This window comes from Rhinolophus hipposideros, assembly GCF_964194185.1.
Source record: "Rhinolophus hipposideros genome assembly, chromosome: 15".
Lineage (NCBI taxonomy): Eukaryota > Metazoa > Chordata > Mammalia > Chiroptera > Rhinolophidae > Rhinolophus > Rhinolophus hipposideros.
The window spans coordinates 46559374-46584174 of NC_138061.1; the positions used below are offsets into that span (position 1 = coordinate 46559374).

The following is a 24801-nucleotide window of genomic DNA, read 5'->3' on the forward strand; positions in this document are numbered from 1 at the left end:
AGTTTGGCTGCATCACGCGCCTGAAGCCAAGCGCTGGGGCCGCAGCAGCTCCTGCGGCTTTTCCTCTCGGCCCACGCCGCCTCCGCCCGCCACGTGACCCACCGTGTTGTGGTGAGGCCCGCGTGGGTGGCGGGAGCCGCGGGAGGGCGGAGGCGGCGAGGGGCGGGTCACGTGACAGCGTTTAAATCTCCCGCAGCCGGAGCCGCGGGGGCGCCACTGCCGCGAGTCGAGCGAGAGCAGAGGAGGTGAGGAAGGAGGGCCAGAGAGGCAGTTGGAAGATGGCGGACGAGGCGGCGCTCGCCCTTCAGCCCGGTGGCTCCCCTTCGGCGGTGGCGGCCGAGAGGGAGGCCGCGTCGCCGCCCGCCGGGGAGCCGGTCCGCAAGAGGCCGCGGAGAGACGGCCCCGGCCTCGGGCGGAGCCCAGGCGAGCCCGATGGGGCGGCCCCTGAGCGTGAGGTGCTGGCGGCGGCCGGGGGCGGCCCGGCGGCGGCGGCGCTGTGGCGGGAGGCGGCGGCGGCGACGGCGGGCGGGGAGCGGGAGGCCCAGGCGGCGGCGGCGGGCGGAGGAGACAATGGGCCGGGCCTACAGGGCCTCTCCCAGGAGCCACCGCCGGCCGATGACTTCGACGACGACGACGACGACGGCGAGGAGGAAGAGGAGGCGGCGGCGATTGGGTACCGAGGTGCGCAGGGCGCGGGCGGCTGGGACTGCGCATTCCCTCCTCCCTGTCCCGGGGCCCCTCCTGGTGTGGGGTGGCGGGGTCTCGGGGGGCTAGGGCTCAGGGCTGCTTCTGCCGCGACCCTCTCCTTACCACGGCCCTCAGCTGCGCGCCCCCGGGGCTGCCGGCCTGGTTGCAGGAGCGGCCTGCGCACTCGCTCCCTCCCTCCCGTCCGTCCCGTAGTCCGCGGCCCGCCTTAGCGGCCTCGCGCTTTGCGCAGCCGCCGGGCGGGGAAGCTCTCGCACGATTTAAAATAAATTTCTTTTCCCTCCTACTCTTTTAGCATATTGCTTTTATTTAACATCATTCCCACTCTTCATCCCAGCCCCCAGCACTCCTAAATCTGCAACTTTTGCTTATACCTTGCACCGACTTTTTGCAGTTGTCTTTGCAAATTGACACCTGTGCAATTTGTGACTTTTTGGGGACAGGGTCTTTATTTTTAAACTAGTCTTGAAACTGGAAAAGCAGAGCTATTTCTAAAGTAATAGCCTCCACATTTGAAGAGCTTAGCTGTTTCTGAAGACATTACTCTTTTGTGGTGCAATTAATAGTGGACATAGAAGACTGACAGTACTTTTAGAGTACTTTGAATAGTATTTTTCCTCCAATCATGTTCTTAAAATAGTTGTAGGATTAGGTGTAATCCTTTATTGTGTGTATATGTAGCCCTGAAACACGACTGACATATTTTGGCATACTAAAGCAGATGTGCTAGTTGTGTCATGTCATCTTTGAGGATTTCATATTTTCGATGTGAGGAGTTTCTGTCCTGGAGAGACGTGCTCTTCATCATTTGTCCAATAAATTTAATCAATGGACCATTGGACAGTATTTAAAGGTAACATGCATTAGAGATTTGATTAATAAAGAGACTTCATTCGAGAAACAGTTTAATAGGGAAAATGAATAATGCCAAGTTATCTTTGTATGTTTAGTATTTTGTAAGAGAAGTGCAGATTGCCTTAGTTACTTGGAACAAATATTTTTGGTTTTTATTTGACAAGTTTCATGAGCTCTATTATTTGTGATTGATAAATTCAGTCTAGTATTTTTTGTGTTTTGATTAAGTAAACTTCTGTCTAGATTTTTTTGTGAATTGAAACTTTGAGATTGTGGGCAGAATCCCGAAAGATGAGGATATATACTGTGCCTATGAACGGTGCAAGCAGACCTAGTAGGCATTCTTGACACAGGCAATATGAATCTTAAGAGCTTCATTCAGTGAAAATTGTTGCATCATAACCACTGTAGATCTTCATCTATTTTAGATGCAGACTGTTTCAGTAGCTTTGAGTTACTTTTGGTTTCTTTCATAGATAACCTTCTGTTTGGTGATGAAATAATCACCAATGGTTTTCATTCCTGTGAAAGTGATGAGGATGATAGAGCCTCCCATGCAAGCTCTAGTGATTGGACTCCAAGGCCACGGATAGGTATGGTTCCATAGCTTTTAGAAAGTAAATGTCTTTTTGTTTTAATTTTAATGCCAACTAAAAATATAATTCTCTGCCCCCTTATAACCTAGTTATTAGATTCCTTAGGTGCTTGCTGGATTTAACGTCAGCTTATGTTTCTAGGTAAAGTCTAGTGCTTTGTACTGTTTTTATTTTTAAACGGCTCAGGCCCATGGAAACTGGCCTCTGGTATTTCTCAAACAACCAGGTCCTTCTCACACCTTGGGTCCTTGGGTCCTTTTCACTGGTACTCTCAGTATGGAATGCTCTTCCTCTAGTTAGAGTATCTTGCTTCCTCACTTCCTATCCATTCTTCATTTTTTTTCTTAACACATCACTTCTCAAGCTTTGTATCTTAAATTTTTTACTATCTTTCATATACTAAAATATACTCGGAAAAACCCGTTGGGGGCAGGGATTTTTGACTAATTTGTATACTATTTTGTTAGTGCCTAGGTAAGTGCCTGGCACATAATTTGTGTTCAGTGAATCCGTATTAAGTATGTGGATAAAATGGGAAAGTATTTTGAAATAGAGAACACTATTCAGATTTTTATTACCAAAGTTATAACATGACCATCTTGAAAGTGATCTTTCTCTTAATGTGCTCTCATTCTTGAGTATTTAAAGACAGTGATGGATAGTTCCTTTTCAGTGTCCATAATATTTACTATATTTTTTATTTTTTTTCAAGCTAGGATACTGATTTCAGAAATGCCAGGCGAAAAAATATTAATGCTCAAAACCAGCATTGTGTGAATCATTTTGGGAGATTGATTAAGATCAAATTAAAGATTATTACTGGAAAATTTTTAAAAGCTAGTAGATATGTATAGATATATGTTAGGTAGATATTTAGATGTCCTTTTCTTTTTCCCTATGTCTTTAATGATAAATAGTATGGGATTTTGGGACTGGTAAGATTTATCCTATATTGATTTGGAGAACCCTTTTGTACATATTTGTGTTATTAATTATAGTGTATATTTCTGGATTTTAATGATTGCAATTTAATTCTGGTAATTCGTTTGACTCTTAAAATACATAGCTTGAGGGGCAGACTTAACTCTTGATTTGCTCTCCCTACTTCATTGGGATATACCATTAGCTCTGAGGATGTAATGAGAATGAAATACCTTTATATTGCATTTTCTTACTTTACAAAAGAACACTCAAAGATTGCTAATTCGTTACTTCAGAAAATAAATGAAATTTTGAATTACTTGCAAGAGGATTTGATCTCATTCTTTTCCCTCTTAATATAGGTCCATATACTTTTGTTCAGCAACATCTCATGATTGGCACAGATCCTCGAACAATTCTTAAAGATTTACTACCAGAAACAATTCCTCCACCTGAATTGGATGATATGACATTGTGGCAGATTGTTATTAATATCCTTTCAGAACCACCAAAAAGGAAAAAAAGAAAAGATATTAATACAATTGAAGATGCTGTGAAATTACTGCAGGAATGCAAAAAAATAATAGTTCTAACTGGAGCTGGGGTATGTAAGATGTATAAAACACTAGTAAAAGGGGGAAGTGGTGTATGTTTTTTCTTATGCCTTTTCCAATTAAGAAATATTTTTCTGTTGTAGAAGCATTTATTCTTACATGATAATGAGCATTTGTGTTTGGAGACTGCTAAAAAGTGACTGCAGCAGCAGTTGCTAAATTGGTTCAATTTTTAAAAACCTCTCCAACAACCTTAAAAAACAATTTATTTCTGTTTATTAATACAGTAGGTAAGTGGAATTAAGGCAAGATTTTTACCTATATTATACCACAGCTCCTAAAGGAGATGCAGGGAATGCTGCGTGCATTAAACTGTGTCAGGGGCTGGTGGAGAAATTGGGTATTTATTCTGTCTTCAAAGGGAAACCAGGAACCTACTTGGTATTCACAAGTGAAGAACTTAGGGTTGGGAAGGTAACAGACTCCTACCGCCTGTCCATTTTAAATTAAAATGATGAGATTGTGGTGGCTTGATATTTTTATTTGGCCCACTGTAGGGTCCCAGTTAACTAACTACATAAAGCTATTGTGTATTGTGTTGAGTACAGAATATGCTAGTGACCAGGGCAATGCTGGATTAAAATTCTTTTTGAATTAAGGAGAGTGTAACTTAATCTTAAATTTTCAAGAATAGTTATGCTTTGCTCCCAGGTTTAGACAAGTTTGGTTTACTCTGAGTTCAAAGTGGTGTCAACTCTGGTAAAATTGTGAAACAAAAAGATAACCTTGAAATCCCTATTTGAAATGTCAAGGTTTATTCCTAGAAAAAGCAGTGTCTAAATCTATTCTTAACAATTAAGAACTGAAATATTGTACTTTTTTTTTTTTTTTAATACAGAAATTTTGTATTCTCGAAGTAGTTAGGACCCTGACCAGATCAGAAATTTCTTTGGAAATACTTGACTGTAATAGAATTTCTTGCCTGCTTTCTAGTTAAAATAATTTGAAATGATTTACTCCCTTCTCAATGAAATTGCATTTGCTTTAATTTGCTGGTTAAATGCTTAAAAGGTTTGAAATTAACTTGACTTGAAATTCCTTACCCCATTATGAATGGAATATGTGATGGATTTAATAATACTCTCTTTTGGGGTGTTTCATTTCTATTTTAAATTGCAATAGGGAGGTATTTCTGTTCCTCAAAAGTTTCAAAATGAAATATTTTTCAACTCTTCCCTAACTGTATGATAAGAGAACAAGTAATGATAAAGGTACAGGTAGAAAATTTAATTCTATAAATTTATGCCATGCATATTTCAGGTTTCTGTTTCTTGTGGAATACCTGACTTCAGGTCAAGAGATGGTATTTATGCTCGCCTTGCAGTAGACTTCCCAGACCTTCCAGATCCTCAAGCAATGTTTGATATTGAATATTTCAGAAAAGATCCAAGACCATTCTTCAAGTTTGCAAAGGTACTACAAACTCTTCTAGTTGTTCTTTTTGTTCTCTCATGAAAAAGTATTTGTTCACATCTCGACTTCTTAAGATTACCATTAACTGTATAGTAAATTTGGTAATAGTACTGTGGTGTGAAAAAAACTGAAAAGTCATTTCACTCAGAATTCCCTTCTTCCCAGAAGGGAGTATCATTTACTTCTCTTCATTTTAGGATTGAATTTATTTCCAAAGAAGAGGCTATTTCATATTTTTCAAATTTGCACTTCAGTACTGACCTTTACATTGTCCAGGCTTTTTTAGAGGTTAGTAGAGCATATAAAAGTAACATCACTGTGATTTTTAATATTTTTACGGGTCATAAAGACTGTAACATCTGCTTTGGTATGCTTTATATTAGCCAGGCCTTAACACATGAGATGTGCCTGAAAATTTTTGATTAGAGGTGGAGAAGATTCTTAGGTTGCACTTTAGTCAAGGGTGCTCTATTTTGCTCTAGAGTCTCTAGAGCTACACAGTCCAGCTCAGAGGCCACTAGCCCCATGTGGCTATTGCATACTTACGAGTGTTGAGATGTAATGTAAGTGTGGAAGATGTGCCAGACTTGGGAAACCTAGTATAGAAAAAATAGAAAATAATAATTTTCTTTATTATATATTAACAAATATTGATTATATGTAGAAATGATACTTTTGATACTGGGTTGTAAATTATGAAAATTTCATATTTTTAATGTGATTACTAGAAAATTTTAAATTACATACATGGTTCACATTAATACTCAAGAATATAAACTTTGATAATACTTTATACTATGCCCAATAGATTTTAGTCATTAGGAAATTTGTTTTTCCCCCCCATAGTTTGGTCTTACAGAAAGAAATTGTAAAATTGTTATTGCTAAACTTGAATATATTTGAAAGGGTCTTTTGTATTAGTGACTGTTTTTAGTGAATCTAGAAATTAAATGAACCTGAATTTTTAAAGAGTCACCTCAGCTGCTTTCAAACCATGTGGTCTATTTGTATAACTAGAGAAAAACATCTCTGCTAATTCAGAATAAATGGTGTTTAAATTGGTTGCCTATCCTAAAAGAAATACTTTGTTTCATCCAAGTGTGGTTATAAGTAGGAATTAGAGTAAATTGGGGAAATTACATTAAAATTTCTTGGATATGATTTAATTGCTAAAACTGAAAACTAAATTTCAGAAATTTTTAGGCTTAATTTTTAATCTTTCTAACCATTAACTTTAAACTTGTATAATTTTGAACTTTTTATTTTATGTATCAGCAGTAGTGATGGATATCTACATCTAGCCTTTAGAACAATCACTGGTTTACATCAAATCAAATCAATAACGTAGTTTTCTTGCTTTTCTTTTTCTTAAATATAAGTTTATGAATTAGTGAAGATTTACTGTTTTAACATACTGGTGCTAGTGTTACTAATGCATGATTTTGCAGACCAATGAAATATCAAAGTTTCTTGAATTGTACCTGGGATACTGGCATTTTAATAGTTCTAGTAGCAAAAGTCCAACAAATAACTAGAAATTACTTTGATCTTACATCTGATTATGAAAGCTTGATTCACTAGTCCATTTATATCATGCTCCTAAGACTTTTGCTGCAAATTCTGTGTTCTGAGAGGAAAGAAAACATGTTGCCCAAACTAACTTGTCAGTTTTTTTCCCCACTTATGTAGTAAATTGCTTAGTAAAGTAGTAACCTAACAGTGGAAAAATGTGGTAACTGAGAATAGAAATAGCAAGATGAAAAAGATTGTAACCTAAGTTGTCTAATATACAGACTGAGTATTCATTTGAAGCTTAAACTAGCTTTGACATGTAATAACCTGCATAAACAATTCAGAATTACTCTGATAAAAACAAATTACAACTTAAAAAACTGCACTTAATAGAAATCTAGACAGTGCATAAAAGAAAATTTACAGTAAAAATGGCACACTATTAATGTGTTACAGTGTTCTTAACCACTGTGTATATAGATTACATACCACCTATGAGAAGAAAAGTTTGGAGGGGTGGCATTTTTCATTTGTCTATAAAAGTTTTAAGAATTTATGTATATTTTTTGTTCATAGAATGAAAACAAATTAAGTTCAATCATTTATAAAGGGCAGCCTTTTCCAGTCTTGTTTATATAAACTTAATTTTGCTTCATTGATTTTCTTAGTTTTCATTTAAGTTTTGGTAAGAGCTAAGTAATTAACCTTTATAACTGCTACTCATAGAACTATCGCACTTTATTTTCACATTAGGAACTGTCTAAAAGAAAGCTGCTAGTTGCTGAAGTAGCACTTAAAATTAATAGTAATAGGTAGAAGAGCCTGAGTTAATACTGGGTCTAAAAATTAACAATTGGGGAAAAGGTTAAGGAGAAATATGGACAAAGAACAAAGGATAGTATCCAAAAATGGGGAGGGTATGTAAATATTGTTGTATTGTACTAGATTCGTAAAATATTACATGAAGAAAATACTCATAACCTAAAATTTTCTACTAGTTGCTGTACTTCGCAGTTTATTAAGATGGTTTGTGAATTGAGCTAGTTATGAGAGAAAATGAATGTAACATAAGCTATTACTGGTGAAATTTAGACAAATTTTGGAAGGAAAGAATTCCTTAATATAACAAGCCACTGATTTTATATAATTATTGAAAAGAAACTTAGATTTAATTAAGACTGGAAATTCCAAGTAATGGAGAGTGTGTTAAAGCGGTCACTGGCCCATTAGAGCGTTTCTCAACCTATTAACATTTTGTGGTGGATAATTTGCTGTGAGCTGTCCTCTCCATTGTAGGGTATTAGCATCATCCCTCTTCCCACTCAGTGCCATTCACAACCCACCCTCCAGTCTTGACAATCAAAAATGTCCCCAGACGTTGCCAAATGTCCCCTGCAAAATTGCTCCCTGTTTGAGCACCATTGTAATACAGTGTGCCTAGCTGTGTTACCACTTTGAATTTTTTTTACATAACAGTTAAGGCCAACATTAAAGCTACATAGCCATGTCCTGAACCATTATCCTCTTGCATAATAAGGGCTTAAATTGATAATGAGTTGTAGTTGTGGTTCTCAGGAGTCTAAAATAATTGATGCTGATAAACATGAATGATTGTACTGTTTCCCCGAAAATATTTTACTGTAAGACCGAGTCTTGTATTAATTTTTGTTCCAAAAGACGCATTAGAGCTGATGGTCCGGGTAGGTCTTACTTTTGGGGAAACACGGTATTAGGAGTTAGTAAAGGTGAAACTGAGAATGTATAAAGCAACTTTTTTTAAAAAAAGTCCTGTACCACAGAGTGTATTAGCTATCCCATATTGAATTCAGTGAATGTTTTTTTCCCCTAAAGGGATTAAAACTCAAAAAGTAGAGCAGGGAAATATGAACTGAATTTTTATGAACTTAACTCCAAAAATGTATCTTTATATTTATTCAGTAAATTATCACTTTATTGATAATGTGTAAACAAAGCAGATTATGTGTTAGAAAGTTAAGGAATCTTAAAACCAGCTCATTACCTAAAAATAAAAAAATGCAAGCCAAAAAAGAAAAAATAGCCAGTCCCTGAAGACAACGTTAATACCTATGTGAATGTGGATACAGATATGTAAATGTAAGTATATGTGGATATATATTTTTTATTATAAAAATAGGCTCTTTTACCTACTGATTTGCATTTGTAGTGTTTTCTACTTAATAAACTTTTTCTGTCATATACTTGAATACTTTATAATCATCATAATGTTCATTAAGTGGTGTACTATAATTAATCCTGTAAGGGTACAGTTTGGATGTTCCCTACTTTCTGTTATTACAAATAGTGTTGCTATGATTGCCCTTCTTGGTGTGTTCCAGTGTTCTTAGGATAAATTCTTGAAAGGGAAATTGCTAAGGGTCCTGATACATTTTGCTGTATTGCTACCTGTGAAGTTTAAATAAAATATACATACTCCTGCTAGCAGTGTAAAAGAAGGCTGATTTAGCATGTCCCTGTCCCCCCACCCCAGTACATTATGATGATGATTATTTCTAAATCTGTGTGTGTGGTGTTACGATTTAAAAAGAAATTAAAACAGTACAAAATATAAATGTAAGTTGGCCTCTCCCTTCAGCCTTCCCTACCTCTGATTTCTTTTCCTCAAAGGTTATTATGGTAGGATGTTTTCTTGGATGTCCTCCTAGGAAATAAAAAGAGAGCAAACGTGTATGTGTGTGTGTAGGAGAGGTATTGTAAGTTTCTCATAATGCTTTAAAAATGATTAGCAACAGAATCATACAACCTTTTCTCTACCTTGCTTTTCCCCCTACTTAATATATTCTTGGAAATAGTTTCATAATGCCACTTAACAGATGTACCTTATTTTTAAGAAAACGCTGTACATAGTATTGTTTTATAGTTGTACCACAATATATTTAATCAATCTATTAATGGATATTTAAAGTGTTTAAAACAGTTGAAACTATCAGTTCAATGATAAAAAATTAGCATCTTCTCTCATATTAGTGTTCTGTTTATTAGCGTGCATGACTGCTTTTTACTGCTGGCCATATGGATATCTTTGAATCACCTGATTGTTCCTAGCATTTTTTTCCATTGGGATGTTTTTCTTATACTGATTGGTGGGAACATGATGTATTATTGAGTGTTTTTATGTTAGAGGGTGATTAGAATTCCAGCTTCCAGTAATCCCATGAAGATGTGCAAAATGAAGTGTACTTACTAATCTTCTTAGACTAATTAGCAATACCTAATAGAATGGTGCTTAGCATAAAAGAAAAATATGAAACTTGAGGTTGAGGTATCAAAAACTGAAAAGGCAGTATTGCATAGTGGATAAGAGCCACACTTTGGTTTTAGAACTGGGTTTGAATGATAGCTCTGCTACTTATTGGCTCCTGTGACTTGGCAAATTAATGTGCTTTGGGTTTTTCATCTGCAAAATGGTGTCAACAGATCGCCAGGTAGTAAATGTGACCTGCTTTGTGGACAACATAGGAGCTGTGTTATATGTTGTTTTCTTCTACAGCCCTTTAAATGTAAAAACCCAGCCCCAGCAGAATCTACAGCATTTTAATAGAGTGTTCCTGTTATGCCTGGTACATAGGAAAACTTCATTAAGTGGTAACTAATAACTTAACTAATTGAAATTCTGTGTTAAGTGAATACAGGGGTTGTCAAACTACAGCCTCAGTCCAAATGTGAGCTAAGAATTAATTTTTAAATGGATGGGGGGAAAAAATCAAAAGAATATTTCATAGCATACGATCATTATATGAAAATTCTAATGTCGGTGACCATAAATAAAGTTTTATTGGAACACAGCTATGCTTGTTTGTTTGCATATTGTCTGTGGCTGCTTTTGCCCTACAATGGAGGATTGAGTGGTTGGAATAGAGACCATTTGGACAAAGAATGTATGGCCTGCAAAGCCTTAAATATTTACTATCTGATGTCCCTGTGTGGAAAAAGTTTACTGAACCTTGAATTCCTCAGGGAACCAGACTTAAAAAAAAAAAAGGCAGTTGAATTTCTTCCTCAGGTGACTAACTTTAATTTTTAAGTATTGATTAAGTAAGACAATCTATTCAAGAATGGTTTTGTGGAATGAAACGATGGAATGGTGAGAATTTTCCTAACCAGGATTGGATTGGCTTCACTTTTTAGCAGCATGGAAATTTTAGGTTCTAGTTTCTTACCAACTCTACTTACTGCCTCCTACTGCTCTGCAGGAGGAGGTGGATATTAGCAAATAGTAACATCTCCAACTTTGATGGGTCCTTTTTGAGGGGTTACAGTTTACACCCTTGCCTTTGCCTGGGGTCTCATTCACATTGCTAGATATTTTGAGAAGAAACCAAGCAGAGAGCATCTCTGGAGGAAAGCCATTATTTCTGTTTGAAAACTGAGTATGATAGGTAGTTCTAAGCTTTAGTTTTGACCACGTTTGTTGCCTATGGACAGTTATTGGATTGTTTGCATATTTCTGGACACAGCTGTGTAGAAGCAATGGCTCTTTTCTTAAAAATGTTTCGAGCCTTTGGTCCCAGCTCTGCTTATACTCTAATCTGTGAGGATCCATGATAATAACAGAATGGCCTAGTCCACATGATTGGTTCCTTAATAGGACTTTTAGGATTTTCAAATTTGGGATGACCTGTCTTGCTTAGAACAGGGCTGGATGGAAAAAATTAATCCATACTTAGCTGAAAGTGGTACCCCCCAGGCAGTTGGTTTTTTAGCAACTTTTCATGTTAAGGACCTGCCTTAGGAGTAGTTTCTATTAAAACAGTCCTTCCAGAGTAGTTTTTGTTCATTAATTCAGATTATGTCCCTTAGTTTGAACATAGTATTTAAATTTAATGGTTAGACATGGTCCACTGCATATTTCAAAGAAAACAGACAAAATTAAGATTCAAATCACTTAGTTCTAACACATAAAATTTAGGTTTATAAAATAAAACAAAAACAATTGCTTCATACATGATCCCGAACTACAGAAATTGATTCATAACTTTAAGGCCTAGTTTATACCCTGGACATGAAGGGAAACTGGAGTGTAGAGCTGAATTTAGTGTCCACATATCTTTATGCTTCATTCCCCACAACCCTCACCCCTTTAAAAGGGGATGGGGGATACAGCACACAAAAATTCACTTCAAGAGTGTGGCATCTTGGTACTCTTGCTCCCCAACTATGCTCTGGAGGTCATTTGTTCTTATTTTGTGTGTGTCATGCTGTTACCACTTTTCTTCCTACTTTAGATCCTATTTTATCTGTTGCCTAGCATATGCTAATATTTGTTAAAACACTGTTAACAGTTATTTCCAGAGGGAGCTTTAATAAAATACTATGATATTTAATTCTTTAAGTGTAACTAGAATAAAGTATCTTGGCTAAAACAGTTGTTAGTATAGCAGAACCCAATGGTCTAGAACATAATGTGGCTTTCAGTTTTCCTTTTAATAAACATTAGCTTTACTAAGCTCTTCATTTGTTACTTCTTTCTATATATGCATTATCTGTTTCTTAAATTGCAAAGTGTCCATGAAATTCATGATAAAAATTTGAATGTGTAAAAATTTTTGTATAACACGAGATTCTCAGCAGCATATAGATATACATTATGTGACAGTTGTTAAAATGAGATTTGCTTATTATTTTTACCTAAAAGTTACCCCAGTAGATAGGTTTTTTTTTAATTTGAAATATTAAATAGGGTACAAGTAAAGTCATGAAATGAAAGTTTCCCCACCTGTTTATAGCTTGTTTGTATCCTTCCTGACTTGATGTTTATATGAACATAACTATATACATGTGCATATAATTTCCATTTTTGTTTAATAATGAAACAACAAAAGCAAGACTGTACACACTGGTGATTAACTTGCTTTTTTCATGTATGTCATAGACCATCTTCCAGGTCAGTGCATCTAGACCTCCCCCATTCATTTTAGTGGCTGCATACTCTACTATTAGGATGGTACCATATATCTACAGCCGGTCCCCTATTGACGGACATACGGTTGTGTAGGCTATACAGTGGTAAGGAAGTAGGTAGCACTACTACTTTAAAGAAAAAAGTAGAGAAGAAACTTCCTTTGCCATAGTCACGTACTAAATGAAATTTAATAAAAACACTGTCAAAAGTTGAGAGGACCAAAATTGATACTTTTTCTCTGATCTTTTTGCCATGTGTATATCTGAATTCTTTGTTTTTAAAGAAGAAACAGCATTGAAGCATTATTTGGGGGGAAAAACACACACACAAAATCCAGCAACTCAGCATTCATGAGCAGCTCTATACTATACCAGTATGTGCCTGTGCAGTGGAAGGAAAACAATTTTGGTAAGGAATTAAAACTTTAGCTTTAAACTTCCAACAGGTTGATATTTATAATGAATGATGAATCAAAAATTTTTAATATTCTTATGTTGACAGTGCTTTTTTATAGTTTTAAAAGAAGTCACCATACCTTTGATATCTTTAATTTCAGTTTAAACTTTTCCCCCTTTTTCCTTTAAAAAAAAATCTGAATTTGCAGCCAACAAAAATTACATATATTCTAAGGTGTGTATTACTTCTGACGTTTATTAAAATATTAACATTTATTAGAGATGTTTGTGGGTCGACTATCTTTTTCTTCAAGGGGCCATTTCTTCACTAATTGCTGAGTTTTATACATATTACTGCAACAATCCTTTTGTAGGTGTGTGTTGCATCCATCTAGATGCTTTGAGATGCTCATGTATTTAAAAAAATTATACATGGGGATTATCATTGGTAGTTTTTTTGTTAAACATAACCTATGACATCTGTTATACTGATTTCTGCCTTTTGCATTATTTAGGAAATATATCCTGGACAATTCCAACCATCTCTCTGTCACAAATTCATAGCCTTGTCAGATAAGGAAGGAAAACTACTGCGCAACTATACTCAGAACATAGATACACTGGAGCAGGTTGCAGGAATCCAAAGGATAATTCAGTGTCATGGTCAGTAAACTTCAGAATTGCTTTCTGTTCTTTAAATAGTTTGTCTTCTATGAAGAATTAGGATTAGAAAGTAGGCTGCTATTTAGGAATGCGGATTGAGCTTTATTATTTAATTATATTATCTGATCAATTATAGATAAAATAATTAAAATGCAAAAAAATGAAATCAGAAGAATTGGCCTTGACATTTAATTGTACAAACATGGATTTCAAAAGACGTAGCAGTTGCATTCCATTAAATTCTTTTTACTAACCTTTTGGATTGCAAAAGTAGTAATATCTATGTATGAAAAACATGACATCTTTAGAATGAAACCAAAGGAACTGGGTAGTTCAGATTACAGGATTCAGAAATTTAGACTTTTCAATCTAAAACAAGTATGAACAGACGATTTTCTTTGTTTATCTAAACTGTTTTTAAAACATAATTACTAATTAAACTAAGGTAATACAATTGTAACCTTACAACTCTAGAATTTTAGTGCTGGAGAAGTTGGTTTATTTTATAAGAAAGAATAGATTGATCATTGTATCAACAGCTCAGCAATTGAAGATTGGATTCTCTTGTTTATTATATAACTATTTTAATTCTTCGTCCGCTAGACTGTCCCATAGAATCTCTTAAAATTTTTAAATTCTCTTTAACTTTTCTGGTGTCAAACTTTCTATTAGAGCCTTTGTGATATGTTTAATAAATGGAAACATTTCTTTAATAAAACATGTATATATTGGTTGTTTTTAGGTTCCTTTGCAACAGCGTCTTGCCTGATTTGTAAATACAAAGTTGACTGTGAAGCTGTACGAGGAGATATTTTTAATCAGGTAATTTATCACCCATATTTTAGGAACTGTGCATGTCTCTGATCTGTTTCTTCTTTTGCCTCCAAATCCCTTTTTTTCCCTTGAAAGTATTAATGTGGTACAGAAAAATGTAGGGAATAGAGTGTTATCATTGGGCAGTCTGGTGAAATACACAAGTAACTTTTAATATCTTAAGGTGAAAACATTGCTCAATAATGCCTCTAAAGTGATGAAATTGGCTCCTTAATAAAAACCCAGATTGTAAGTAAAGTGTTGCTATATTAGTTTTTCTTCTTACTCTCCTTTTTCAGTGTGTGTTAGATTCAGAATCTTAAATTAGGGTGGTAATTATATAAAACATTTGAAAAACTACTGTAAAAGGTATTTCTTGTATGCTCACTGCCAAAAAACTACAGGAAGATACAGCAGAGAATAAAAACCATCCAGAAATAAATACGGTGCACTTAACCTGCATAATGAAATATATGAAAAGGAGGATAGAGTATTGTTAAATGCAATCATTGTATCCTACGAACTTTTTTTTTAAAGGAATAAGTTTGTGTGTGTGTGTCTGTCTACACGTGTGCACGTGTATACACAGGTTGGTTTTTCCTTTTAATATACAGTGCACTCTTGAATATCAAATGTAGGTCTATACAGTCTCACAGTAGCACAAATAATAACAACATTGTGTTTCGTTGTATGTTAATAAAAGGTCAATGACAGTTGACATTGATGTTTAGGTCATGTCTAGTTTTTCCTGCTATTCACATCTTTTCTGGTATTTTTTTTTGTTTTTATGATTTTGACATACATTCTTAGGAAGTGTGGAAATGTTGGACTATTTCTAACTTGTGCTTTCCCTTTTCTTCCCCACCTCAACCAAAATCTGAAACATACAGGTGGTTCCTCGATGTCCTAGGTGCCCAGCTGATGAACCACTTGCTATCATGAAACCAGAGATTGTCTTTTTTGGTGAAAATTTACCAGAACAGTTTCATAGAGCCATGAAGTATGACAAAGATGAAGTTGATCTCCTCATTGTTATTGGGTCTTCCCTGAAAGTAAGACCAGTAGCACTAATTCCAAGTAAGTTGGTGATTTTTAGAGAGTATTTCTGTATTTATACTGACATGGGTTGTGTCTGTACAGTAGACCCCAGTGATCTTTCTGTTTCTGGATAGAGTGGTGAAGAGCCAAACTTTATATTTTAGATGACGTTTTTGTTCATGAAGATTGGTTAATCTGACATTTTGGTTGGGTGGAAAGGGTTGTCAAAACAGAAGTAATGTTAGATTCTAATGTATATTGAAAATTAAGACAAAGGGAAACAGTTCAACTTTCAGTTAAAATGTATAGCTTGACAGAAGTGTAATGTATTATGTAAAATAGAATTTGGAGGGTTCAGAATGATTGGCTTATTTTTGTAAGAAAAACTATCGTGCCTTGTCATAATTATTTGTGGATCTATTTTATGCACAAGGGTGTGTATAAAAATGCTCAAATACAATTTAAGTCCCTATTATTCTCAGGAATGTTTCTTTAACATGTGCTCTCGTGCTACCTTTTTTCTCCCTCTAGTGAGGAAGCTAGGGAGATGAGGGAGATGGAGGAACTAGCTCAGTAGCATCAGGTGTGCCCCAAAAAAATGAGGGAAAGAGAAAAGAAGAGACTATCAAACCCTTAATCAGAAATAAGTTAGATACCAGCAATCTAATAGGCAGCCAGAGTCAAGACTTGGAAGAAACAAGGAATTACTCACCAATTCTGCGTCTTTTTCCTACTCCCAGGTGTAGTGGCTTTTAGCAGTTTAACTCAGTCTTCCCTAAATAGCTGTGAAATTCTATTAAAGTAGAATAGAGGACAATATATAATTAAACAAAACATGAAAATTTAATGTACAAGATCCTTTGTTTTTAGCTTTCTCTTTAAAGGTAAGGCAGAGAAATTCTTAAAAGCTTTCTGTGGGGTAGTATAGTGTGTTGGTGATAGGTAAAAGTACATTTAGAAAGGTAATGGTGATAGTAGTAAAGGTACATTTTTAAAATTTTCACTTTTTAAAATTTTTTTTCAATTATAGTTGACATACGTTATATTAATTTCAGGTGTACAACATAGTGATTAGACACTTACAGACCTTATGAAGCGATCACCTCAATAAGTCTAGTACCCATCTGGCACCATACATAGTTATTACAATATTATTGTGTTCCCTATGCTGTACTATACATCCCCATGACTATTTTTGTAACTTGTACTACTTTCAATTACAGTTGACATTCAATATTATTTTATTTTTAGGTGTACAGTGCAGTGGTTAGACATTTATATAATTTATGAAGTGACCTGATTAGTCTAGTACTCATCTGACACTATATATAGTTATTTCATTATTAGTCAGTAATATTCCTTGTGCCATACTTTACATTCCCTTGACTATTTTGTAACTACCAGTTTGCACTTAATCAATCCCTTTCCCTCCTTTTTACCCATCCTCCATCTGGTGACTATCAGTTTGTTCTCTATTATCTATGAGCTTGTTTTGTTCTTTAGATTTCCTATAATACCGTATTTTGCCATGGTTTTGGTCCAAATTTTCAGGGGGAAAAATCTTTTAATTTTTTAATTCAAATTGTTACTTGTTTACATTTAGGTAACAAATAATTTCACTTTGTGTAACACCTTCTAGGTCCATCCATGTTGTCGCAAATGGCAAGATTTCATTCCTTTTATGGCTGTGTAACATTCCATCATATATATGTATATCTTCTTTATCCATTTGTCTGTTGAAGGACACTTAAGTTGTTTTCGTATCTTGGCTATTTTATTGTAAATAATGTTGCAGTGAACATAGGGTTGAATATATCTTTTTGAATTAGTGTTTTGGATTTCTTTGGATATATACCCATAAGTGGAATTACTACCTCATAAGGTATTTTGAATTTTTTTAAGAACCTTCATACTGTTTTCCATGGTGGCTGCACCAATTTGCAGTTCCACCAACAGTGCACAAGGGTTTCCTTTTCTCCATATTGTCGCCAACAGTTCCAATTGGTTCTGTGTTTTCTATTTCCTTTTTTATATTTTCTGTCTCTTTGTTGAAGTTCTGAGTTCATCTATCCTCCCAATTTCAGCGACCTTATAATCAATGTTTTTAATTCTCTATCTGGTAGATTGCCTGTCTCCATTTAGAGTTCTTTTTCTGCAGTTTTGTCCTGTTCTTTTATTTGGGACACGTTCATCTCATTTTGATAAACTCTGTTTGTTTCTAAGTGTTAGGTAGATTTGCTCTGTCTCCTCGTCTTGACAGATTGGATTTACGTAAAAGATGTCATGTAGGAGGAGTCGCTTTAGTCGGGGTGGGGAGGTGGGATTCTGGTGCTAGCTGAGGCCCCCTTTGGGTGTTGTCCGTTATGGAGCTGGTTGATTGGAGCCCGGCTGTCATTGGAAGTTGGCCACAGGTGGGTTGGTCTGGAGCCTCTTGGGAGGGGCTTCTGTGCAGGCCAAAGTCAGTTGTGGTTTGCGCTGGGTTTGAGGCCAGTTGGCAGGAGCTACCATGCATGCTGAGACCAGCTGCTGCTTGTGTGAGGTTTGTGGACCTTTGAGAGTCTGTAGCACAAGCCGAGGCAAGCTGCTTACGTGCAAGAGCCACCAGGAGAGGCTCTGGCCAGCCCTGTGAGTTGGGTGGGGTTGCATCTCCCATCACTAGGGTGAGGTCAATGTTGTTAGCCAGATTAATGAAGTACACAGATTTAGTGCCCACTTGCAGCAGGCAGGCTGGGTGGGAGTGAGTTCAACAAAGGAACAATGGAGCCTGGCAGCACTTCATACCTGGAAAGAGTTGCCCCAATCCTTGCCATTCTAGCCCTCGCTCTAAAGTTAGTCAATTTACTTCCTCCCCGTATGTCCCTGGTGTTTTTCAAGCTACTGTCCTTGTGCTGGAGCATAGAGCAAGTGAGTTTGTGTGGGACTTTTAGAGCAGCACCTCCACCTTTTGCAGCACTTTGTCTCCCTTGGACACAATTCCTGCTGGTGTTTACAGCTACATGTTACAGGGATTTCTTTTTCTGGCATACGCATAGGTAGGTGCGCTGGGCTGTAGAAGAAGCTCATGTGGGCTGGGAACCTCTTGCTTCTCAGGTGGGACCTCCCACAGCCAATAGTATTCCTCCAGTCTTTTAATCCTCACACTGTGTGTGAACCTGCCTGGTCAGCATCTTCACCGTCCTAACAGTCTCGACGTGGCTTCTTTATATCCTTAGTCAGATGAGCTCTGTTTAGCTAGTCTTCATGTGGTTCTTAGTGATTGTCTTACAATTTAGTTGTAATTTTGATGTTATCGTTGAGAATAGACGAGTTCTTCCTTTCTCTACCATCTTTACCAGAAGTCCTCACACTCTGTACTGGGAGTAAAACAAAGATCACTTACTACATGCCAAGAATTCTTCTGTGCATTTGACATATATTAACTCATTTAATCCTCATCCCACCCTTTTGGAAAAGTATTATTATCCCCATTATACAAGCAAGGAAATTTGAGTTATAGAGTGGAAAAGTTTAAGAAGATTGCTCAGAGGAAACCAGTGACAGAACCTGAAATTTTATGAAAGATGCTTAACTGCTCATCTGTTTCCTTAATAGCTTGATGAAATGTTTTCCCTTTTTCTAACTCTTATTTTTCACCCCATTTTTAGGTTCCATACCCCATGAAGTGCCTCAGATATTAATTAATAGGGAACCTTTGCCTCATCTGCATTTTGATGTAGAGCTTCTTGGAGACTGTGATGTTATAATTAATGAATTGTGTCATCGGTTAGGTGGTGAATATGCCAAACTTTGCTGCAACCCTGTGAAGCTTTCAGAAATTACTGATAAACCTCCACGAACACAAAAAGAATTGGCTCATTTGTCAGAGCTGCCACCCACACCTCTTAATATTTCAGAAGGCTCAAGTTCACCAGAAAGAACTTCACCACCAGATTCTTCAGTGACTGTCACATTTTTAGACCAAGCAACAAAGAGTAATGTTGATGCAGATGTTTCTGAATCAAGAGATTGTATGGAAGAAAAATCACAGGAAGTACAGACTTCTACTAGGAGCACTGAAAGTGTTACTGAACAGTTGGAGAGTCCAGATTTGAAGAACGTTGGCTCCAATACTGGTGAGAAAAGTGAAAGAACTTCAGTTGCTGAAACAGTGAGAAAGTGCTGGCCAGCTAGACTCGCAAAGGAGCAGATTAGTAAACGGCTTGATGGTAAGAACCTATTACAATTATTAACAAAATATTTGCAAGAAATGAGCAATTTTAGGAGGTTAGTCGATAGGGTAACTTTATGCAGCTAAATGTAATAGTTGCTTGTATTTAGAAAAATTGTGAAGTTGAGCAGTCAAGGTAGAGAAACAGTGGTGTCTTACATAATATGGGGAAGAAATAGTGTCTTCAGGTAGGAAGTATTATGTCTGGGCTACAGGGGGGAAGTCTGAGGAACATAGAGGTTAAGTACCCCATGCAAGGTAACAACTACGACTTGGAAGAGCCAGGATTGGACTCCAGGCCTATCTTTAAAAGAGCCTTCCCTTTTAACCATTATGCTGTGTTGTCTCAGATCTAGAAAACATCTGTTTCTTCTCCATTATTTATAAGGAATAACATCTACACTGTTGTGTCACATGGGAAGTTTTTAACAATTAGTATTTACATAGGTGAAATCACTCAACTTTTTGGAAATCAGTGTTTTAATTCCAAGTAGCATATACAATGAAAATCCTAAGTAAAAAACAGACTCTAAGTTAGATGCAGCAATTTTGTACAACCCATTCCATTTACCATATATGGTGAAAATTGACAAATTTTAGACAAATATATGAAGTGTTATAATCATTTGTTGTAAATGAATTTTAGTTCAGTTGAATAAGCCTTTGGGCCTTTCCATACCAGGCATTAATTAGCAAGTTCTGGAGACACAATGATCAATCTACTGATATTGGTATATAATTATAGATTATAAAAAATGTATGTATAAAAGTAGATGCTACTTGAAGAGATTAGGTTATAGAAAACTTTCTAAAATCCTAACTTTGGATTTTGATGTCGAAAAATGAGTTAAAAGTAAGGGAAGTCTTCAGAGGGGAAATGAAAAAAAGCATAGAAGAACACTTCATGTTTGCAAATGTGGCAAGAGTCAGACAAAATAATTGCTCATTTAGTCAGATAATATAAGTCTCTACCATACACAAAGTCTGCCTATCCACTAAGACTTTTGCACTGGGGGTTTTCTTACACCTTTTTTTGTCTTAATAAACAAATGTTAAACCTGGAGCTGTCTCTTTGGTGTTATACTTTGGTTTTACTCTACAAATTTATGCCTTAAAGGTATAGGTTTTGGAATTAGACCCAAGTTGCCTCAGATCTACCTTGGGCAAAGCTATTTAATAATCTCTGTTTCTTAATCAGTAAAATGGAAATAGCACATACTTCGTAACGCTGTGAGAATTTAAAAAGATAACTGATGACAAGAGTGTTAAAACCAAATGACCACTAGATTTCACTCACTCGTTTTAGTTTGCCACTAACAACGTTGTAAGGTCAAGGCTAGAAAGGAGGAAGTGGGAACATGTATGAAGTAAACAGACTTTAAGTGATTTGATGGTTGCCAAGAAAACAAACAGGTATTAGGGTACTTGGGCTGAGAAATAGATTATTCAGTTATTCAGGGGGACCAGAACAGAATAAATCACTTTTCAGAAGCATGAGCCAAAACTATATAAAAAAGTTAAGTGTAGGCCAACCATGTGCTGGGATCCCTTAAAAGACTACGAATGGGTGTAATTCAAAGGAGATGGCCCTATTAAGATGTGCCAGATGGGGTTGCCTGTTACCAACTACAATACAAGTACTTGTCCCTCCTCTGATGGAGATTAATACAAGTGGCTTAGAAAACTATGTTCTCTTGAAAGAAATAAGAGACCTGAGGATCTAAATTTGTACTACAGACTACACTCTGAATCGGCGGTGAAGCCATGATGTTTAATGAAGATGCGTAATACATGCTTTAGAGAAGTTATGGTCAATGAACATGAATTAGGTATCTAATACAGACTAGGCTGGACTCTTCAGTTCATCTCATCAAATCTGTTCAAAGGAATTGGCTAAGTAATCTTTATTGAACATGGTTCTTTACGTTTTTCATGATTTACCTTATGAGGTAACTGAGGCACAGAGAGGTAACTGCCCAAAATACAAAGCTGGTGAGTGGCATAATTCAGATTTGCACCCAGCACTGAGTCTGCAGCTTGTTTTTGATGAAAAACACTATAGTAATAATAACCTCTAATAATAATACTCAGGTAAAAGGCAGAGCGGGAACCTACACTTAACCCTAGACTGTTATCGATCAGACTCCTACAAAACTAGAAGTAACTCACATTTCTCTTTTATTGCTGTGTTTCAGGTAATCAGTATCTGTTTTTACCACCAAATCGTTATATTTTCCATGGTGCTGAGGTATATTCAGACTCTGAAGATGACGTCTTATCCTCTAGTTCTTGTGGCAGTAATAGTGATAGTGGAACATGCCAGAGTCCAAGTTTAGAAGAACCCATTGAGGATGAAAGTGAGATTGAAGAATTTTACAATGGTTTGGAAGATGATGCTGATATTAATGAGAGAGCTGGAGGAACTGGATTTGGAGCTGATGGAGGTGATCAAGAGGCAGTTAACGATGCTGTATCTATGAAGCAGGAAACAACAGACATTAACTATCCATCAAACAAATTATAATGTTCTAATTGTCCAGGTACAGGAATTGTTCCACCAGCATTAAATAGCATGTCAAAATGAATGTTTACTTGTGAACATGATAGAACAAAGGAAACCAGAAAGGTGTAATATTTATAGACTGGAAAAATATTGCTTTTTTCATGGGTAGTTTTTAACTTCATTATTTCTGTACTTGTCCATTCAACACTAACTTTTTTTAAAAAAGAAAGGTACTAAGTATCTTTAACCTGCTCTTGGTCAAGACTTTCTTTTAAAGATTCATTTGTATGATACATCTATATGTATATATAATTTTGTTTTTGCCTAGTGAGTTTCAACATTTTAAAGTTTTCAAAAAGCCATTGGAATGTTAAATTAATGTAAAGGGAACAGCTTATCTAGACCAAAGAATGGTATTTTCACATTTTTCTTTGTAACATTGAATGGTTTGAAATCCTCAAATCTCTGTTCTGCTAAACTTTCGATTGTTTATTAGCACAGTTAACCTATTTTTAAACACTGGCATTTCCCAAAACTTGTGGCAGCTAACTTTTTAAAAATCTCATGACATGCAATGTGAGTAGAAGGAAGTCAACAGTGTGTGGGAGAGCACTCAGTTGTCTTTGCTTTTTAAAGTAAGACTTGGTGCTAAGAGTTTCAGGAATATTGTATTGTTCAAATGAAGATGGCTTTTGTACTTCCTGTGGACATGTAGTAATGTCTATATTGGCTCATAAAACTAACCTTGAAAACAAATAAATGCTTTGGAAATGTTTCAAATGCTTAGAAACAATGCCTGCCTGGGTCCCCTTCGTCTTGAGAATATTTGCCATTGTTGTTTAAATACCTGTCACTGTGGTAGAGCTTGCATTGGTCCTTTTCCACAAGTATTAAAAACTGCCAAGAAGTGAATATGCAAAAGCCTTTATGAATCTGTAATAATGGTACTCTTACTGGGGAGAGTGTAATATTTTGCACTGTTGCTTCTTTTTCCCACAAATGAGGAGAGTGACAGGCCCCTGATTACGGTTCCAAAGTAATTAGATGTTAATTATATATAACTCAGCCAGTAAAGTACATGTCTCCTGTAGGGAGGATTTGGTGTAATAAACGCCAAACTGCTAGCCTAGTATTACGGAGATGAACATGATGTAACTTGTAATAGAATAGATAATGAATGAAATTAGTTCCTACTGTGTCTTTATTAAAAAGCTTAGCCTGCCTTAAAACTAGAGATCAACTTTCTCAGCTGTAGAAGCTTCTAGCCTTTCAAAAAAGTTCATACTTTATAAAATTGCACAGTAAGCATTTATTTTCCAGACTTTTACCCAACATTACAAAATATTCCCAAATTATAACGTATTACTATGTTGGTTTGGTATTTATTACAGTTTTTAAAAGGGTTTGAAATATAGCTGTTCTTTAAGCATAAAATACCCAGCTACAACCATTATTGCCAGAGAAAAAAATTTTACTGAATGGCCATTTCCCTACCTAAAAGATGTCTCAATCTGAATTTATTTGGCTACACTAAAAAGAATGCATTATATTTAGTTTTTCATTTGCATGATGTTTGTGCTATAGATGATATTTTAAATTGAAAAATTTGTTTTAAATTATTTTTACAGTGAAGACTGTTTTCAGCTCTTTTTATATTGTACATAGTCTTTTATGTAATCTACTGGCATATGTTTTGTAGACTGTTTAATGACTGGATATCTTCCTCCAACTTTTGAAATACAAAACCAGTGTTTTATACTTGTACACTGTTTTAAAGTCTATTAAAATTGTCATTTGACTTTTTTCTGTTAACTTACATTGTTTAAGGTATAAAATTTTAAAATCTTATAGAACTACATTTCTTCATTCAATTTGTAACAGTCTACCCAGAACTGGTAGTGCTGGTTTTAGCAGTTGGCATCACCACAAGTTTCAAAACTAGTATTTCAACCATTCTAAGTCAGGGGCCTTAGCAGGTAAAATGTGGGGGAAAGGCAGGGCCTAAGAAAGACTTGGAAGGTCAATAGGAAATGGTGCAACTGTAGTGAATTTGAGATCCCTCCCATGTGCTATAAAAGTTAGGTTTTCTGTGAAATTTAGTACCCGGGTGCTAGATCATGCAAGTCTTAATGAAAGGAGTGGACAAAAAATAATGACTGCAGACTATACTGGGTATGAACTTTTTGAGGCTGACCTGGAAACCTACTTAGTCTATTCAAGTTCTTGAGAGACAAAGTACTACTACTATTCAAGAGGCCAAAAACATGCCTTCTGTCAAGTATATGTAATAAAACCTTGACTGGCAGTTTCCTGCTCTCATACCTCCTGTCTTCCTCCCCAGTAAACTTTTAAAGTGAATTTAAAAAAAAAATACTCTGCCCTGGTATATATCCTGTTTGCACTAGAAAAATCACCTGCAAAATCCCATCCTCAGATGTTATAAAAGTCACGGTGACATTCAATATATGCATAAAATGGGAAAGTCAGATAGTTCTTCCTTTTTCAGTTTACACTTTAAAAAGGAGGTGTATAGTCATTTCAAGTAGTTGGCAAGACCAAATTTCATCAAAACATTGTAATCAATACTGTTCCCACTATTAACCCCTGGGTTAATGCAGCATGTAT

General features: G+C 36.1%; 2 protein-coding genes across 4 annotated transcripts in view; one reads left to right on the top strand and one right to left on the bottom strand.

Annotated features, from left to right (window-relative positions):
• Positions 1 to 905, bottom strand: part of DNAJC12 (DnaJ heat shock protein family (Hsp40) member C12) — a 70751-nt gene extending 69846 nt beyond the window's left edge. The window contains exon 1 of the mRNA XM_081075349.1: positions 811 to 905. The gene's annotated coding sequence lies outside the window, so the exon portion shown is untranslated. The remainder of the gene's footprint in view (positions 1 to 810) is intronic.
• SIRT1 (sirtuin 1) lies at positions 219 to 23988 on the top strand. 3 transcript variants are annotated; one of them, XM_081075345.1, is made up of 9 exons: positions 232 to 681; positions 2037 to 2153; positions 3440 to 3681; positions 4952 to 5104; positions 13468 to 13615; positions 14358 to 14437; positions 15319 to 15505; positions 19111 to 19671; positions 21869 to 23988. In XM_081075345.1, the coding sequence occupies exons 1-9, from the start codon at positions 279 to 281 to the stop codon at positions 22195 to 22197; spliced, it is 2220 nt and encodes a 739-aa protein (XP_080931471.1). In that variant the 5' UTR covers positions 232 to 278; the 3' UTR covers positions 22198 to 23988. The 3 variants fall into 3 exon arrangements, with proteins under 3 accessions (XP_080931472.1, XP_080931471.1, XP_080931473.1); XM_081075346.1 differs by lacking the exon at positions 2037 to 2153 and having other exon boundaries at positions 219 to 681; XM_081075347.1 differs by lacking the exons at positions 232 to 681; positions 2037 to 2153; positions 3440 to 3681; positions 4952 to 5104 and adding an exon at positions 12802 to 12965.
• The last annotated feature ends 813 nt before the right edge of the window (positions 23989 to 24801 follow it).

Bases quoted from the DNA above. Each gene is read 5' to 3' on its own strand.
- SIRT1 (XM_081075345.1), top strand. From the start codon at position 279: ATGGCGGACGAGGCGGCGCTCGCCCTTCAGCCCGGTGGCTCCCCTTCG. The intron at 15,506-19,110 runs GTAAGTTGGTGA...CCCCATTTTTAG, and splicing joins ACCAGTAGCACTAATTCCAA to GTTCCATACCCCATGAAGTG. The intron at 19,672-21,868 runs GTAAGAACCTAT...GCTGTGTTTCAG, and splicing joins GATTAGTAAACGGCTTGATG to GTAATCAGTATCTGTTTTTA.